The sequence below is a fragment of the Hippopotamus amphibius genome, chromosome 6 (assembly GCF_030028045.1).
Source record: "Hippopotamus amphibius kiboko isolate mHipAmp2 chromosome 6, mHipAmp2.hap2, whole genome shotgun sequence".
Taxonomy (NCBI): domain Eukaryota; kingdom Metazoa; phylum Chordata; class Mammalia; order Artiodactyla; family Hippopotamidae; genus Hippopotamus; species Hippopotamus amphibius.
In genome coordinates this window covers 139,096,573-139,115,743 of record NC_080191.1, presented here as the reverse complement: position 1 = coordinate 139,115,743, position 19,171 = coordinate 139,096,573, and the positions used below count along the sequence as shown (strand labels likewise).

The 19,171-nt window shown below is 38.5% G+C and overlaps 1 protein-coding gene across 1 annotated transcript in view; it reads right to left on the bottom strand.

Annotated features, from left to right (window-relative positions):
- PPM1L (protein phosphatase, Mg2+/Mn2+ dependent 1L) overlaps nt 1-19,171 on the bottom strand; it is a 295,093-nt gene that overhangs the window by 102,394 nt on the left and 173,528 nt on the right. Inside the window, exon 2 of the mRNA XM_057739711.1 lies at nt 4,567-4,741. Within this exon, the coding sequence (XP_057595694.1) occupies nt 4,567-4,741 (175 nt within the window). The remainder of the gene's footprint in view (nt 1-4,566; nt 4,742-19,171) is intronic.

The following is a 19,171-nucleotide window of genomic DNA, read 5'->3' as shown; positions in this document are numbered from 1 at the left end:
GGTTGGCCCCAGGCATGATCTCTTCATAGAAATCAAGGCAGGCAGTCCAGGTTTGGAGCCCCTCCACGAAGGCAGCTGAGCAGCCTGGCAGCTTTCAGAGCCTGCTTTTCTGCTCAGTGTCCAAAGCATCCTTCCTTCCTTTTTACACACGTTTTCTCTCTGAAAATTTCCACCAGCCCCTCTCCCCGACCTGCTCTCTGCTTTGTTGCTTTCATTGGTTCCCTTCACCTACTTGTCTTCTTTTTGTCCAGATGAGCGTACCTTTCTGTCATGGGCCGAGCTGCTCTTGTGGTATTTATGGTGAAGAAATGTACACTCTAAAATTTGGACAAACTTTTTAAACTGCTACATCCTGCCGATAAAAGAAGATAAATAATGGTATGTCCTACGTTGCAGAGAATTAGAGCATCCCTAAAATCAAAGCTTTAGGGGAAAACAAGGCAAGAGATACGGTTGGGTGAGAATTTGTCATGCAAATAAGATCAGCCTCTTGACTGTTCTCACTTTTTAAAGCAAGGGATATTCAAGAATCTTAGGTCAAAACAGAGGGATTAAAAGGCTAGAAAAAGTAAATGGGCCAAAGGATACAGCCTTTTCACTCAAGTAGCTGTGTAGATGGTAAAAGTCCTTGTGCCCCCTTTAAACTGCAAACAGTTCGTGCTGGCAATGTGATACAAGTCTATCAAAGTACTAACAAATTTATTCCAGTTTAAGAGAATTATAAAACACAGCTAACACAGTGGGTACTTAATCTCAATTCTTAGGTCAATACCATTGATGAGAAGGCAAAGAATGGTGGTGTTAATTAAGAGATTTGGGTAAAACATTCAACTCTATTTCCTCATCTCTCAAAAAGAGAGAGGTGGGACTTGCTTGGTGGTACAGTGGTTAAGAATCCGCCTGCCAATGCAGGGGACACAGGTTCGAGCCCTGGTCTGGGTAGATCCCACATGCCATGGAGCCCGCGTGCCACAGCTATTGAGCCTGAGCTCTAGAGCTCGCGAGTCACAATTACTGAAGTCGGTGTGCCTAGAGCCCGTGCTCCACAACAAGAGAAGCCACCACAATGAGAAGCCCGCGCAGCACAATGAAGAGTTAGCCCCTGCTCGCCGCAACTAGAGAAAGCCTGCGTGCAGCAGTGAAGACCCAACACAGCCAAAAACAAATAAGTAAATAAATAAATTTATTAAAAAAAAAGAGAGAGAGAGAGAGAGATGCCCTGTCCTCTCATCCCTAGTCTGCAGAGTTGTTGAGTGAATCTGTTATGGAGGTTCATGAAAACCCTCTGTCATTTGTATAATACTGAGTTATATCAGCAAATAATAATAATAATAAAACATAATAACAAGTTTAAAAAAAAAAAAGTCTGTGGGTCTCAGTTTTCTCATTATAAAATGGTTATGGGTGGGGAATTCCCTGGTGTTCCAGTGGTTAGAGCTCCACAGTTCCACTGCAGGGGGCACAGGTTCAATCCCTGCTCAGGGAACTAAGATCCTGCATGCCATGCGGTGTGGCCAAAAAAAGAAAAAAGAAAAAATAAAGCAAATAAAATGATTATGGGTAATCCTAAAATTTATATGGAAATATAAAAGACCCAGAATTGCCAGAGCAATCTGAGGGGAAAAATCAAAGCAGAAGGCATAACCCTCCCAGACTTCAGACAATACTACAAAGCTACAATAATCAAAACAGCACAAAAACAGACATGTGGATCAATGGAACAGAATAGAGAGCCCAGAAATAAACCCACACACCTATGGTCAATTATCCTTTGACAAAGGAGGCAAGAATATACAATGGGGAAAAGACAGTCTCTTCAGCAAGTGGTGTTGGGAAAATTGGACGCCACAAGCAAATCAATGAAGTTAGGACACATCCTCACACCATACACAAAGATAAACTCAAAATGGCTTAAAGACTTAAATATAAGACATTACACCATAAAACTCCTAGAAGAGAACATAGGCAAAACATTCTCTGACATAAATTGTACCAATGTTTTCTTAGGTCAGTCTCCCAAGGCAACAGAAATAAAAACAAAAATAAACAATGGAACCTAATCAAACTTATAAGATTTGCACAGTAAAGGAAACCATAAACAAGACAAAAAGACAACCTACAGACTGGGAGAAAATATTTGCAAATGATGTGACCAATAAGGGCTTAATTTCCAAACTACACAAACAGCTCATACAACTCAATGAAAAAAACAAACAACCCAATCGAAAAAAGGGCAGAAGACCAAACTAGACATTTATTCAGAGAAAACATACAGATGGCCAAGAGGCATACGAAAAGATGCTCATCATCACTAATTACTAAAGAAATGCAAATGAAAACTACAATGAGGTATCAACTCACACCAGTAAGAATGGCTATCATTAAAAAGTCTACAAATAATAAATGCTGGAGAGGGTGTGGAGAAAAGGGAACCCTCTTACACTGTTGGTAGGAATGTAAATTGGTGCAGCCACTATGAAAAACAGTATGCAGGTTCCTCAAAAAACTAAAGACAGAGTTGCCATATGATCCAGTAATCCCACTCCTGGGCATATACCCAGACAAAACTGTAATTTGAAAAAAATGCATGCACCTCAATGTTCATAACATTACTATTTACAACAGCCAAGACATGGAAACAACCTAAATGTCCATCAACAGATGAATGGATAAAGATTCCATTGTGTGTGTATACACACACACACACAAAATGGAATATTACTCAGCCATAGGAAAAAAGAATGAAATAGTGCCATTTGCAGCAACATGAATGGACCTAGAGATTATTGTACTAAGAGAAGTAAGTCAGAAAGAGAAAGACAAATACCATATGATATCACTTATACATAGCATCTAAAATATGACACAAATGAACATATCTATGAAATAGAAACAGACTCACAGACATAGAGAACAGACTTGTGGTTGCCAAGGGGGAGGCGGGGTGGGGAGGAAAGGATTGGGAGTTTGGGATTAGCAGATGCAAACTATTATATATAGGATGGATAAACAACAAGGTCCTACTGAATAGCACAGGGAACTATATTCAATATCCTGTGATAAACCATAATGGAAAAGAATATGAAAAAGAATGTACATATGTATAACTGAATCACTTTGCTGTAGAGCAGAAATTAACACAACATTGTAAATCAACTCTATTTCAATAAAATTTAAAAAGTGGTTATGGGGACAGGAAGTAGATGGACTATTTGTGTTCTATGATCTCTGAGACGCTATGAAAATTTAAATATTATTTTAAGTAGATTGATTATAGCCTTACTTTACTCCAGTAGGGATGAGAGAGGAGATGAATGAGAATTCCAAAGAGAAGAATGTTAAAAATAAGACAAACACAGAGACCAAACAACTAAATACCCAACAGGCAGAAGAAAGTCATTGTGTCTGGAAAATCAATAAAGCAAAGGAGAATGAGAGAGAGTAGAGGTGTCCTGGGTGAGGCTAGAAACGTGGACCCATCCTGTGGATGTAAAGAGGTTAGAAGGTTGAATGAAAATGTGGGCAGCTTAAAACTGCATCAGTGGTTAGACATGTGCAGCATTTTTTAAAACATTTGCTCTTCTGTTTGCTATTCAAGCTTGAAATCAAATGTTAAGAATGTCAACATTGAGACTTTAGATCATGCGAAAGAAAATAAGATGCGTAATAAAAACTTCCTTGTAGAAATAAAAAACAACTATTTGAGTTCTATGATCTCTGAGATCATAGTATTAAAAAGTGGATTAATACTACCAATGTTTGACCATTAGAAACCTATTTTCCCCTTACTTTTTCCTCCATTTTTGGGGGGACAAGGGGGTATGACAATTTTAATCAAAATATTTCTCCCGAATAAGTTTAATTTTAATAAAGATTTTAATAATTCCAACTAATACTGCACTGGTTTCATTTTAATTAGGTTCTAGCTGACAGACCATATAGTAGATAAAATGGTATTATAAGGAAGTCTATTCAGGCCTTCATTAATAAGCTCCTTTGAATAACAGGAACTTATGGAAGGCAGCCAACCGAAGTGTCCAGTGTGGTGTCAGGGGCTAGGATTCATCTGAGGAGCTAGAGGAAAAGAAAGTCAAGTTCAGCTTGAAACTCAAGGGAAAAAAAATGGTACCTCTTTAGAAAAGAAAATCTCTGAAATTAAAAAATAATACTTGAAGCAATTAACAGTTCTTAGATTATTGGATATAAAAGTTTTTAGCTGGTATCCAAAATTGAAGTGACACTTTAAAGGATTAAATCAATAGGAGCACATGGTTGATAAAAGGCCAGAAAAATTCCATTTGAAAAAGAGCCAAAATTGTAAAGGGATTTGATATTTAAGAGCCATTTTTAGAAATCTCCTGACGAAATCTTTGATACGAAAACTGCAGAGAAGAAACAATGTTAATCCATGTTATATAACTTTGAATCCAGTCTGCCCTTCATCTTCTACCAAAGAAAAGGACCTAAATTTAACCAAAATCTAAAAAGAAATTTCTTCAGGGAAGAAAACTTCGTGTGTGTGTGTGTGTGTGTGTGTGTGTGTGTGTGTGTTAAAGGTCTACATACCTGCTTCATCATAGGATACAGTCAGTTTTTCTAGCATTTCTCGGTCAATTGATAGAATCTGCTGTTCAAGGATGGTCTGGTAAGACAATACACTATTTTCTTTGTCTTTCTCGTAGTCTTGGAGATGCTGTTTAAGGGCCTCTGGGAGTCGAGATTTTACATATTCAGCTGCTGTCTGCAGATAAAACAAGTAGAGAACTCCATTAGTATTTCTCATTTTACTTTCACTTCCCCGCAGGTGCTGTAGTGAGGATTCAGAGTACTATGCAATCAACCCTTCAGACAAGCACATCCTTGCCACTGCCGTTGTCATTTTTAGACCCCACTGTACCAAGTAAGGTGGATCTTCAAATACACACAATCACAGACCTCTAAGAGTTTTCTATCAGGTTTAAAGGTACAAAAGATGATGGATTGGCATTCATGGAGTTAGAACTCAGAGTTTCAACTACTCCACTGAACCCGGAGAGCCCTGTGATAGTAATTTTACTGGATATAAATCTGACTCGCTCTTGTCTAGAACACATAAGCTAGTAACTCATCTCAGCAGTAAGCCTTCCTCTGCTGTGGCATCCACATCTCTGCTTTGCTTTGTTGTTCTCTGCTCATTAATGCTTGTGCAGGAACTCTGATGAAGTCAATAAAAAGGAAAGCCCTCTGCTAGGGCTGACAATGGAATAATAGGTGAAACAGAAAATGAAGAGATCTAAAACAAAGATGCTTCAACCTAGAAAAAGAACTGTTCATCACTTAAATATCTTGGCCTTTATACATAGTATTCTTAATCTTTTCCCCCTCCTTCTACACTATCTGCACAATGCACTATCCCAACTAGTAACATCTGGAATTACACACAGCGACTTTCAACCAGGTAAGCAAGCTTCCCTTGGAGGTAGGAAGGAAGGCATCTGTACTTTGAAAAAGACTTTCCCAAGGATTCTGATATATTCTTCTGGGGCCATAGTGCACAATTCCCTTCCAATTTAGAATCACAGTTAAAGCTGCGTAGAACTTGAAGGGAGAAAGGAAGTAATAGAGTAGCATGGAAGACTCAGGAGAATTGAAATTCTCAAAACATATCTCTTGAGGTGCCAAGAATTTTGGCATCTTACAGTGCAGTCTTGCATCATCTGTATAGGCTCTAAAGTTGTTAAAATAAATGAAGGCACACATATATTGTTTAAAATTATACTCACAATCACTAGAAAACGAAAATAAGAGAAACTGTTAAACAGGATTTTCTCTAGGGTATGGACCCAGCCTACAGCAAAGACCCATCTATGTAGTTTAATATTTTTTTAAAATTCCTGTAATTAAAAAAATTATCTTTAAAATATGTTGTTTTTGTTTTGTTGTTGTTGTTTGGTAACCTTCGTAGATTTCCTTCTAAATGTTAGCACAATTTAGGATGAAAAGAAACTTTCCAGAACAATGACAACTGACTTCTCAGGAGAAACCCACTGGGAAGTGGTGGAAAAAGTTATATTTCAGTCTTCAGCGTCGCCGAATACAGCACACAACACTTTATTTCCAGATTTATATTTAGATCCCCTAGGTTGGTTGCTGAGGAAATTACAACTTTAAAATATCACCAAACACTGTTCATTTTCTCTGCCAGCCAGCTAGTGTAGAACAAATAAAATTATTCCATAAAATGTAAATGGACTCAGCACATTAGCACAACATATTTAATTCTAGAGTTTAATAACAATTTTCTCCTGACAATGGAAAATGAAGAGAGACACTGCAGAATAACTATTTTAAAATTCACACTACCTTGCTATTCAGTGTAACACGTGTCTTTAATTTTTTTCCTTGGAAATATCTATGAGGTACAGAAAATAATTCCATAATTCACGTTTAACAAATATCGGTGTCCTCAGTATTACTGAAAGCATACCATACATTTCCTTCCTATTGTGTCCACTAATTCACTCTTCTAATTAAAATCATGATGTAGGTCTTGGAACAAGGTGTATATTTTTTACTATAGTAGAGTTAAATTTTGGCATTTCATTTCTAAAACATTATAACTTCATGTACAGCCAGCCCTCTGTATCTTCAGGTTCCATATGTGTGGATTCAACCAGCTCCAGATAGAAAATATTTGGAAAGAAGCCCTGCCCCACCAGTCCAGGTGGGTGCCCTCAGCCAGCACCAGAGCCCCTCCAACGTGGCCCTCAGCCTTGCCAGTCCCATTGGGCACCCTTGGCAGGCACTGGCATCCCCTCAAAGAGGCTCTCACCCCTGGGGTCAGCCCTGCACACCAGAATACCTGCCACAGTTGTAGCCGGGCCTTACAGCCAGCTGCACTGGAGGCCAGCCCTGCACACTAGCGTGCCCGCAGTAAGAGGACCATTTTCTTACACCACATACAAAAATAAACTCAAAATGATTAAAGACTTTAAGGCCTGAAACCATAAAACTCCTAGAAGGAAACACAATCAGTATGCTCTTTGACACCGATCTTAGCAATATTTTTTTGTCTCTGTCCCCTCAGGCAAAGGAAACGAAAGCAAAAATAAACAGAACTACATCAAACTAAAAAGCTTTTGAACAGCAAAGGAAAACATTAATAAAACAAAAAAGGCAACCTACTGAACAGGAGAAGATATTTGCAAATGGTATATCCAATAAGGCGTTATTATCCAAATTATATAAAGAAGTCATACAATTAAATTTTAAAAAATGGGCAGAGAACCTGAATAGACATTTCTCCAAAGAAGACATACAGATGGCCAACAGACACACGAAAAGATGCTCACCATCACTAATCATCAGGGAAATGCAAATAAAATTCACAATGAGATATCACCTCACATCTGTCAGAATGGCTGTCATCCAAAAGACCACAAATAACAAGTGTTGGTCAGGATGTAGAGAAAGGGGAACCCTGTGCACTGTTAGTGGAAATGTAAATTGGTGTAGCCACTATGGAAAACAGTATGAAGGTTCCTCAAAAAATTAAAACCAGAACTACCAAACTATATAGCAATTCCACTTCTAAGTATTTACCCAAGGGGGAAAAAACCAACTAATTCAAAAAGATATATGCACCCCTATGTTCACTGCAGCACTATTTACTATAGCCAAGATATGGAAGCAGCCTAAATACAAATACCTTATGATCTCACTTATATGTGGAAAATAAAAACAAAACCACAAACAAAAACCAAACTCATAGATACAGAGAACAAACTGGTGGTTGCCAGAGGTGAGCAAAATGAGTGAAAGAGGTCAAAAGACATCAAACTTCCACTTATAAAATAAATAAGTGCTGTGGTTATAATGTACAGCATGGTGACTATAGTTAATAATACCGTATTGCATAGTTGAAAGTTGATAAGAGAACAGATTTTAAATGTTTTCATCACAAGAAAAAAAATGCATAACTGTGTGGTTAACTAGACTTTATTGTGGTGATCATTTTGCAACATATACAAATATTGAATGACTATGCTATACACCTGAAACTAATATGTCAATTATATCTCAATTAAAAAAAACAGGCTGTCATATTATTAACTGAGATTGGAATTATTGCACAAGTGAGAGAGAATACAAAGAGCAATTTAAATTTTTAAATTTCTAGAATTCTAAAAATGAAGTGAAAAGCAAAATTAAAATATAGGATTCCTTATCTGTTCTTTAATTAATAAGTGCTACTAGAAGTTTAAGTCCGAAATTGCATATTCTTACAACCTGACTCTTCCAGAAACAGTACTATGTTACCATTTTCAGTGTCTTGCATTTGTGCAGTACTCTATACTTTTCTGAGCAATTTATGCTGTTATCATTCTGTACCTTCAAAATAACTTTGAGTGAAAGTGGGCAAATTATGGATTTGGCCAGTCCTTCACATCCTTCCAAGTAGGCTCAAACACTATAAACTCTGTTAGCGAACCCACCTGATAGCAGCCAATGGTCTTTCAGGTATGTATAGAGGTACAGGTATTCTAGCTCTCCAGTTTGGCTGATATAAAGACTGTATCTTACACATCTCTGTGTTCCCCCAGCACCCAGTTCAGTCCTTTGTACCACAGGAGCTTAATATCTTCACTGTATCCAAGAATCAGGAACTTTGAGATCACTTTTGGAGAAAACTTTTGGACAGTTCATAATTCTTTGCCTGCAATTAGAACTTCCTTTCATAAGTCTAGAAAAAGCATACGAGTGTGGTTTTCTACTGTCAAATGGAATTACACTTGGCCTTTAATTGTCATTGATGCCATTATTTTAGGAACTAAACAGCTGAAACCCAAATCATCACTCACATGCCAACATGGTAGTTTACGTACTTCAGATACAAAACTGTATATGAAGCTTTATTTAACAACTTCCTCTCCATAACTGTTTGATCTTCTCTAGTCTTCCCTTTATTTCTTCATTTGGCAATGAACTCCATTCTTCGAGGGATTTTCTGAGCAGTCATTTAGAGTGCCTCAGAATTGTGTCTGAGTGAAGAGTTGCCTTGTGGGGGTGTTAATTCACTTCAAGATTTGCCTGGACATTCAGGTTTTGCTTATCTGAACTGCTGAGTAGGTTCCCAAATATACCCGAGGTGGCGGCGTCAGAGAAGCCTCAGGACAGAAAGTGGAAGATACAGGTTCATCGGTTCTTCCAGCTGCATCTGGGAAGACGGTTAACAGCTGGAATAAAAAGATGAGCTAACAGCTTGTGAGTCAGGGCACAAAAGGTGCCCAAAGCATCTTCTTACAGAATGTGCACACATTCATATTACCCATGCCGACGTCAGTCTGGAAGACGGTAAAGGGCTAGAGTAAACCCTGCAAAAGGACTCAAAGGATGAAAAAGGTAAAAGAAGCTGAATGATTAAGGATCTAAATTCAGGGAACCTAGTAGGTAGAATGCTGATACTGGTCATGATGCTAAAACTATTTACTACAACAGTTGTGTGTTCTCTAAGAAATAACCGATGTATATGAAAGAATTTGCTGGGGGATGGAGAGGGAGAGTGCAAAAAAAGTGTATTTTAAAAGCTGCTAAATGCTTCACAGTTCACCTTAAAAAGAAAACCTGTCAGCCAGCCAATTCTAATTTATTGAGTGTCTGCTGAGTGAAGCACATTAGATTTGACACTGTGGGAAGAACAAACCTCTGCCATCAACCTGCAGTTTTAACATGCAAACAACACACACAGGCGAAACACTGGAAAAACACGTTTTACAAACCAATACAAAAAATAGACATGAATCTTGAGATTACCGTTTGTTTAACATATGAGCTATGGTAAGTGCTGAGTAGCCTCTAGGGAGAGAAATTAAAGCAGGCACAAGAAAAAGAATCAGAGTGTACAGTATCCCAAATTGTACACTCTAAATATATGCAGTTTATTGTCTGTTAACTGTATCTCAATAAAGTTCTTAAGAAAAAGAAAAAGAATCAGAAAATCATTCCGGTGGAGTTTAAGGATCGGTTTTGAGGTAAGAAGCTCATGCTGGAGGAAAGAAAGGCAATCTAGAAAGTAGTGAATGTGAGTGCATGGAGATAAATAATAAAAGAAGGTGATGAAACTAGGAGTGTGAGAGAGCTGTCAGGTGGAGAAGTCTTAACTCCCTATTAAACCAGGGCATTTTGATTTGTAGCAGTCAGTAACAGGAAACAACCAAAACATCAAAAAGAGTGAATAAATCATCAAATCTTGTTTGAGGAAAAATGTACTTGGAGTTGAGCTTAAAATGCACTGAAACAGAAAAAGATTAAAACAAGGAGACAAGTAAAAAGTCTGAAGGAAAGGAAAACTGGCCTTCTACACTATGATTGGAAGATAAATCGAACAATCTTCTTGGACAGCAAATGAAAAAAAGTAACAAAAACTTTAAAGTAGTTTACACTTTTAACCTAGTAATTGTCTTTCCAGGAATTTAAGAAAAAGTTAAAGATGAGCGTAAAGACTTGTGCAGCAAACATGTTTATCAAAGCATTATTCAAGATAATGAAAGTGTGTCTAGAAATTGGTTGATTACATTATGGGATAGCCAAGAAACGGAATACGATGCAGCTATTAAAACTCATGTTATGAAAGAATACTACTAATGTGGGAAAATGGTCACAATGAAGAGCAGATTACAAAGTAGCTTGTTTACTACTATGTATGAGGGAGAAATGGCTGAATGAGGTTAATATGTATCATTAGTTATCTCAGACTTGCAAGAGTTTGGGTGATATTTTTTTCTCCATGCAGTTTTCTTCATTTTCCAAATTTTCTAAAACAAAAAAATAGAAAAATGATTGACCACTTTCTACATGCCAAGAACCGTGCTCAATGCTTCACATGTGCTCACTTATTTCATCCTCACAATAACACTGGTTTTCACAGATGAGGAAACAGACTCAGAGAGGTTAAGTAATTTATCCTTGGTTATGCAGTGAGTGGTGGATAGGACCAGGAATCACCAGATGCTTTTTGAACCAGAAAAGAAAAAAAAAAATGTATTTTAAAAAGAAGGCATTGCCTACTGTGGTCTCTTCTCTTGTAGGGTAAAGCAGCCCCAGGCTTCAATAAAGCTGTTGAAAAGAGAATAAAACAGCACAGGAGCAAATCTTGGTGACAGATGGAAAAGAAAAACCCATAAAATGGCTTCAATGTTGCAAAACTGGAAGCTAAAGATGATGGAGATGTTATTGAAAATAATGGGAAAACAGAGTAAAGTGAAACATATTAAATTTACTTTGAACATTTAACTGTAAGCCTGAAAACCATCCACCTCTCTGTGTTTTATGGAATATCCACCACCCCTTAAAAAAGAAGAACCTCTAGTAGGAAAAAGTATTAGACTTATTTCATAGAACTTCAAAGAAAAATATCATACTAATGATTTTGGTTACAAGTTCCAGGGAGGCAAAAGCTGTTTTCAAGAAAAGATACTAAGCAATATTGAATTAAAATCTAATAGAGCCTCCTTTAGAGAAAGATCATGAGTAATTAGAACTATGTTCAAATCTCTTTTTAGTATTTTTCTCCAAGACTCTGAAAAGGGCAAGTTACTAGGCAAGTTACTATTCATTTTAACTTTAATAGATTTAAAATAAAAATAGGCTTCAGGTGTCCTTAACTATGAAAATACGCCTTATAATTTTTATTAAATACTGCATAGTTCATAGTTGTGGGAGGTTTTTTTACCCCCTTCTTTTTAATCAAATGTTCTATTTTATTACCAAGTCTAAGACCTAGTATACAGTATGCAATTTTATATTTTAAAAAATTAGGTATGGTATTCAAAGGAAAGAAAGCTTCTTATATACTCAATAAATTCTTACTTAGAAGATATTTTTAAAACCGAGGAATGGATTTTATCATTAAGTTTGTAATGAGTTGTGTTATAATTGTTGATCCTGATGTAAAGACCCAGTTTCAAAGTAACTTTGAAAAACTAACAGATGAGATTCTAAGATTACAAAACCTGGAAATGCATCTTAAGAAGAAATACCCACTTTTTGCCTCAAGGATGGTCCAGACTGTGCATTGTCAAGATAAAAAGAAGTTTCAGAATTTTAATATCTTTCAAATTACCTGATTTTATAAATTACCCTTCCCCCTTCATTTTACTTACTATGTGTGTGTGCATGCACACACACACTGTATTCTGGCAGAGACATCCTCAAGCTCCATTGAAATGAATGGGATGAATAATTGATGGCCGTGCCTTTCAGTTTATATTTACACAACATAAATGCCTGCCTTGGAACACACAGCTCCACTGCTTCTGATATGAGTGTCAAATATGAAAGGACACAGGCTTCTAAGACTGGATCCAAAGGAGACTAAAGAAAGGGGCTGATCCTTGGACCCAAGCTAAGGGTAAAGTTAACACTGATCCCACACACAATAAGGTGCTATATCTGGCTCTGAGGGCATCTGATTGGTGACCCTCTGGGGAGGAGCAGACTTTGACACCAAGGAAGACACACAAGGCAGGTAAGGTGGGAAATCAATTCTGCAAACGCTGAGTAGAAAAGAGCTGAATTTTAGGAAACAGTAACTCAGGGATGATCGCTAGGTATTCAGGAGATAAAAGAGAGATCATAAAGGAGATCCTTCAAAATCCGTGCCACAGGAAGACAGAAGAGAGAAGGGAGTAATATTCTTATTGCAGACAAGGTTGCCTTGCCCTTGAAGGGAGGTGAATGCGCCTGTGCGGAGTTGCCAGCAGCCTGCACGGACCGCCCGTGAATCTGCTTAGGTCCATCTTTCTTAGGGTAACATATCATTAACTTTTGACAACTGCTCTTTGGCTCCAGACACATCAGAGGGAGTGCCCTTGCCCACCAGGAAGAGGACAGAAGGCAAGGGAGTTGTTCTTTTCTCTCACCTGCCAAGAACATCATTTCTTTCCATTTTTAGTCTTTGCCACTTCTAACCTGGAGGGGTTATTTTAATAAGAAAAACATCTTTGAGAGTACCACTTGCACTCCTGAATTCATAATTCTGCCTCCAGAAGGCAAATTTAATTCCTTCAAGACACATGGCATTAGGAAAAAGTCTCAGGCTTAAACCTGAAGTATGTCAATGCTATCCTATGCTTATTATGGTGATTTGAGATTGTTCTGGAGAATCAAAGCTGTGGACGTGCAAATGCTAGTCAGCCATGTGGCAAAATGACCACCACAGAGGGCATGACACTCAGCACGCTAGGGACTTGGAGCCATATGACCTAACCTACTTAATAAGGAGAGTAACGTTTTCATTCAGTTTAGACGTTAACATGAAGGACTGCTGGGTTATAGGTTATTCAGGACAATTCCTCCAGCATTCCTCAAGTGACAAAACTTTAATAACTTTATCAGTCATCTGATCCATATGTAATCTGAGACTTAGTCACGTGGTAGCACCAAGCATGCCACAGTGTGAAAATATCATTCAAACTCCACTTCCTGAATGATGGCTTCCCTGACAGCAGATAGATGCTTTTATACACACACACACACACACTGTTTAGCCATGTGGTCCATTTTCCTAATCTTATTATCAAATCTACATTCAAACTCTAAGGGATTAAAAATTCATCTGTTTACAGTCTAAAGAAAAGCTGAGGTTATTTCACTGCTACTACTACTAAAATGATGATTAAAAAATTCTTCGGCCCTCAGTTACCACACATACTCTAGAGAGTCAGGAAGAACAGGCCACCCTACACTAGTTCCATGGCCCTTCTTTTCCTTTTTATTTTTTTAAAGCACATACACACATCTAAGTTCTCCTGAGAGATGGCAACATAAAAACAGCCAAGCCGTAGAGGTTTTCACAAATCTGTTGAGAAAACAAGCAGCACTCAGCCAGAGTGGTCTTGTTAAATTTGTGTGATAGGTGAGTTCCTATTTCTTCAGCAGTTATAAAAAGAAATAAGAAATTGTTTCACATTCTATATACTTGAGATCGACAAGAAAAACATTTGTTTACAGAAAGGAAAATGTTTCCTATTTCAAAGGAAATTATGGTTAATTGCTGATAAAATTCCCTTCTGTTTCTGAATGCTAGGCTATAAAGCTTGAGGAAAATGTAACTTCCACGAGCGCTATTTGAGTGTACGTATTCCATGCATAATGGTAACTAAAAACGCCTTTGGGGATTCAGGAAGCCAATGGGATCAACTGTTATGAACGAATTATAAAATACTCATGAATCATTAATCAAAAAGAACTCTGTACCTATGACAATAGAGCAGTTCCTCAGGGAGGCCGTCAAAACATAGTCAGACAAAATGCTCCTTGGCTGGCAACAGGGCCAGAGAACCCCTCTTGGGCCTCACTTGACTCCTGCCCAGAGCTTCCTATCAGGCTCTTTGGGGAGCACCTCCAGAGATCAGGTGTGGCCACAATGCAGGGAACCACAAGGCCAATGCCAGTTGGGTTGATGTCCCCAGTCTGACATGACTTTAAGAAGTGCCTTCAAAACCAGTATGAGATTGAGTCTCCTTTTATGTGCAGTAGGGGACTAGAGAAGGGTCCATCTTTCTATTCAGGAATCTGGTCTTACGTAGTGTGATTTGAGGAACCAAAAAGGATCCCTGCCCCCAAATCATCTTCCCTTTTGGCTTTGAGCCCTGAAATTCTAACATTATAGCTTTCAATCTCTGGTTTAGGACAGTTCCTCCCCTTCCCAAAAGGCAAATATTTTAAGGAAGAGTAACACACCAATAAATGTTCGGTCTCAGTGTGGCCATGCCGATCAGAGTTTTACATACAGGGAGGGGGAATGAGAAGCAGAAACCCACCCAGGAAAATTCCTGGGAATAAGATGTACAGTTGGCAAGTAAAAGTCAGGAAAGGCAAACATTTGTCTACTCTGAAATTTAACGCCGTACGGAGGAAAACACAAAAATCTGTACTGCTTGAGAGTTTAATTTACTCTTCACCACCGCTGGCCCTATCTGCAAGAACAACCATCAAGACTATTTTGAGGTTAACCGGAGAAGGAAAAAGTAATTTGTTACATCTCACACTTAGGTCAATAAAGAATGCATATTCGGTAGCATGGACAGCACACTGTTTGAAAATTTCTCCTGTAGGGATAGGAGTCATTGCCTATGTTGCAAAAGTATCTTTTTGAACAAAAAGATAGAACAAAAAAATAGAACAAAAGCTACTGCTCCCTCACCAGGGCTGCCACAGCACTGTCCTTCATCAGACCTCCACTGCAGCTCTCAGTCGCTTAACTCACAGTGTCTCCATCTAGTCATCTATTTTATGAGCAACTAGCAGGTAGGACAAAAGTTTTTTCGCATATGAAGGGTTCCCTAATATCTAGCCCAGTGCAGGCATGCTGGAAGAAAAGGGGGGGTGCTTTAAAACTAGGCTTAAAGCCCTTTGAGTGATAGGTCTATATAGCCACAAACATAAAAGAGAAAAGGGCCAGGCCCCCTGTGTTTCTTTCTATCACACTGGCATTTGCCATAAGGCATATAAATGTCATGCTATTTTATATTTCTTGAGCACCAAATCTTGTTTAATACCACAGAAACAGGACGGCTGGTTTGAGCAGAGCCAGTGCTTGTTGTATCTCAAACCAAGAAAGTGTTTCCTGTTATTTATATATAATTTTGAACCTAAATGACAATCTGATAAGAGCAATGGATCCTCTTCCCAGAAACACACACGCAGTATGTAGTGTCCCATTTTAGGAACCCAGGTATGAAACTCATGAACTGGGTCACAGTGAAGTCTTATTAGATCCACGCATGAGAAGGGCAGTAGGTACCAGGCTGTATTTTTTTTCTACAAAGTGAAGTGGTTGGACTTGATCAGTATTTCTCAAGAGTGGTAGGCCAACCACTTCTGAAGCACCTGGGAGGGGGGAGAGGGTGTCTTCTTAAAAATACAGAATACGGGTCCTGCTCCATATTTAGTAAATCAAGATTATTTCGGGCAGGACTCTAAAATCTGATTTTTTAAACTTATGCTGCATTTTGACAAGCTCCCTGAAGGGTGAAACCCACAGTTTCTACCCCTTGGAGTTCTGATTTTATAACATCTAGGCACATGCATTTTTACAAAGCTAGACAACAAATCCAGAGCTGTACCAGACTCTCCACAATAGCCCTCTGCATCCCCCAGGACTTAGTTTGGCAAGGAAATATTTTTAATTCTTGTAACAACCTTGACTGTGTGCAGCAACATTCCCACATGGCCTGTCTACCCTCAGTGCCACGGGCTTTTTTTTAACCACATCAAATTGCCAATCTGATCAGCCTCCGAAAGGCTGAGCCCTCCCTAAAGCAAGCTAACTGACCTTGAGTACGTCTGATACCAGGAGCACCTGGAACCCTCTTCCAACAGCTTGTGGGCAATCAAGCAAATCTCAACAAGCTGTGTGAAACAGGCCACAGAATGACCTGTGGCAAAGCACCTTGAAAACACCGTGATTTCTTCTTGACCAAGCCTGGGCATGATCAGAACACTGAGCTGACCTCTGCCGGGGACAGCTAATGGAATTCTGAGGCCTGGAGAAACGAGAACCAAAATGCACCAGAGAGGAAAGCAAATCAGCATTCCCAGCAGTGTTGCATAACTTTGCACACAGAGTTTGAAAGGGTATCTTATTTTAGCAAGAGGAAAATGGGATACCTAATTGCGTGGAAAAGCTATAATTTCAGCAGTGAATGCACCTGCTTGTGTAAATATAAAATGACACATTTTAATCTGAACGGGCAAATAGTACAGAGAAAAATATACCCCTTCCCAAGTGCTGTTTCAACTCCAAAAGACAGCATCATGAGCAGGCGTGCAGTCATGGGCTAGAACTAATCCTTTCGATGAATGCTTGAGTGTCTACTGTGTGTCAGGCACTGTGCTAGCTGCTAGGAATAAATGGTGGGCACAAGTCAACATGTCTCTGTCCTCATGGGCCACTGAGCCCAGACCCACCCTGAGAATCCTTCTCAATACAGTATTTCAGGCAGCACCCAATCGACCAAAGTTAGCATAGGAGATGAAACCTGTCCATGAGCTTTGGTCTAAATTCAGGGTGGCAAACTACAGTAAAAACACCTGTTTTGTGAATAAAGTTTTATTTGAACATGACCCCACCCAATTGTTCACATACTATGGTTGCTTCTGAACTTCAATGAAGTGTTGGACAACTGAGATAGAGTCTGTATAGTACACAAAGTCTAAAATATTTACTGTATGGCTCTTTAAAGAAAACGTGTACCAAACCCTGGTACAGATGAATTGCCAAACTAAAGCGAAATTAGCAGGCGTGTGTGTGTGTGTGCATGTGTGTGTATGCAGTTGACATTGTTAAGCTTGCACTTATTTGCCTTCATGTATTGAGCACTGTGTTGGGTTTCAGGGGTACTGAAATAAGCGGTACAGAGTTGTCGCCTTGAAAGAGCTCACAATCTAGCTACACAAATGACTAAACAGATAAGCACAAAACAATCTGATCAGTTCTAAAACATAAGTACATACAATTCGCTATGTAAACCCAACAAAGTGATTGAAAACTCTAACACCCCAGAGAGATTTCTTAAGCATTCTATTGCTTTCCCCTTGACCACACAACCTAAAAAGTCAGGGAGAGTCTTGGAAATTGCAGTCCTGTGGCAACTCTCAGAGAAAATGGGTGGATAAAAATGTAGCCAGACAATATGAGTGGCTGCTTGAACTTGATGCAACATTAAAAATGAAAAGGTCATTAGGCATTCTAAAAAACAATGGGCAATTGGTGATGCCCCATAAAAAATGAACTTCAGCAACTTTGGATTCTCAAAACTGTCATTTGTCAGGAACCACATAATCACGAGAAAATGAACAAGGTTCCAAAGAGACATGTAAAGTCTGAATTAGGATTCATAGTAGATTGGCAGGGACATAATAAATTTATAATTATAGTAATCCACAGCTGCTTCAACCTTAGAAAATAATGAATTGCTTAGTGAGGGCTGCTGTCTCTGAAATAGCAAGCAAAACCATCTGCTGTGGAACAGTGCCCTATCTTTAGGTCCTATATCCAGACAGTCCACAACCAAAGGAGACCCACCACAACATTTATTGTTGCAACAAGCGATTTCCAAATATCATAAATCAGTATGGGAGTTGTTAGACAAGAAAAAGTATAAACTGCCATTCACAATACTCAATTATTAATTTCCTTTAATTTCTCAAGGTACTACCTGTGATTCTTCTTCAAAACATATTGATCTGAATGCCCTAGGATAAAGAAGTCATTAAATAAGTCAACATGACTTATGACACCCACTCACCAAACCAAGCTTTCTTTTCTAACACAAATCATATGCCCACATTCAGGCAATTAAATAGTGAAGGTTAATAGAATGTTAGAAGACAGGTGGCTGGCCATTTTTGCTCTGAATGGCTATTTATAAACTGAGTTGCCAGCTCTGAAATCGTTCCTTGAAGAGACGTATGAAACAAAATTTTATATATAACACATTTTAACTTAATCCTTTAATAGTATCCTTCCAAAAAACTAGGTAAATTCTCGGGGCCCTTTTGTGTTTCTTCAGTTAAAGAGAAAATTAAATTCGGATATATATGTGTGTGTCCTACGTAATTTTTCAAATGAAAGTTCTATAAATGATAGCTCAATTCCGTAATACCTCATTTAACAAGTGCCATCAGGGAAAGAAGAGTTGCACATACGTGAATGTCCCATTTAACTCAACTTTAACTACTCTGAATGATGAAAATTTATTTTAACCTCTTTTGATGGAAATGTTTCTAAACTGAAACACATACTTCTGCAGTTTTTCAAAGAGAATGCAGGGAAGGAAGTCCAGCATTTGGGGGGCTGATTTAAGGCCATTTTTGGAACATGAAAGGAAGGTTGTAACGTGCATGTCTCCTGCATATGAAGTTGGTTCCCACACCAAGTCAACCTGGTTACAGTAAGAAGCTCTGGGTTCTCCTTCCATGGGCAGATAATCCTGCTTCTACGTGGCTACTTTATGCACAATTATGTACCCTAAAGACTGAAAAACGTTTAACTTTGTTTTTGGAGAGAGGTGCATGGGCTTTGTGGTAAATTTCCCCTTAGTCCTTTTTTGTTAACTTTCTGGCCCATTATAGTGTTCCAGATAGCTGAAATGGAAAAATAAGGTCTATCCATCAGATAAGTGGAATA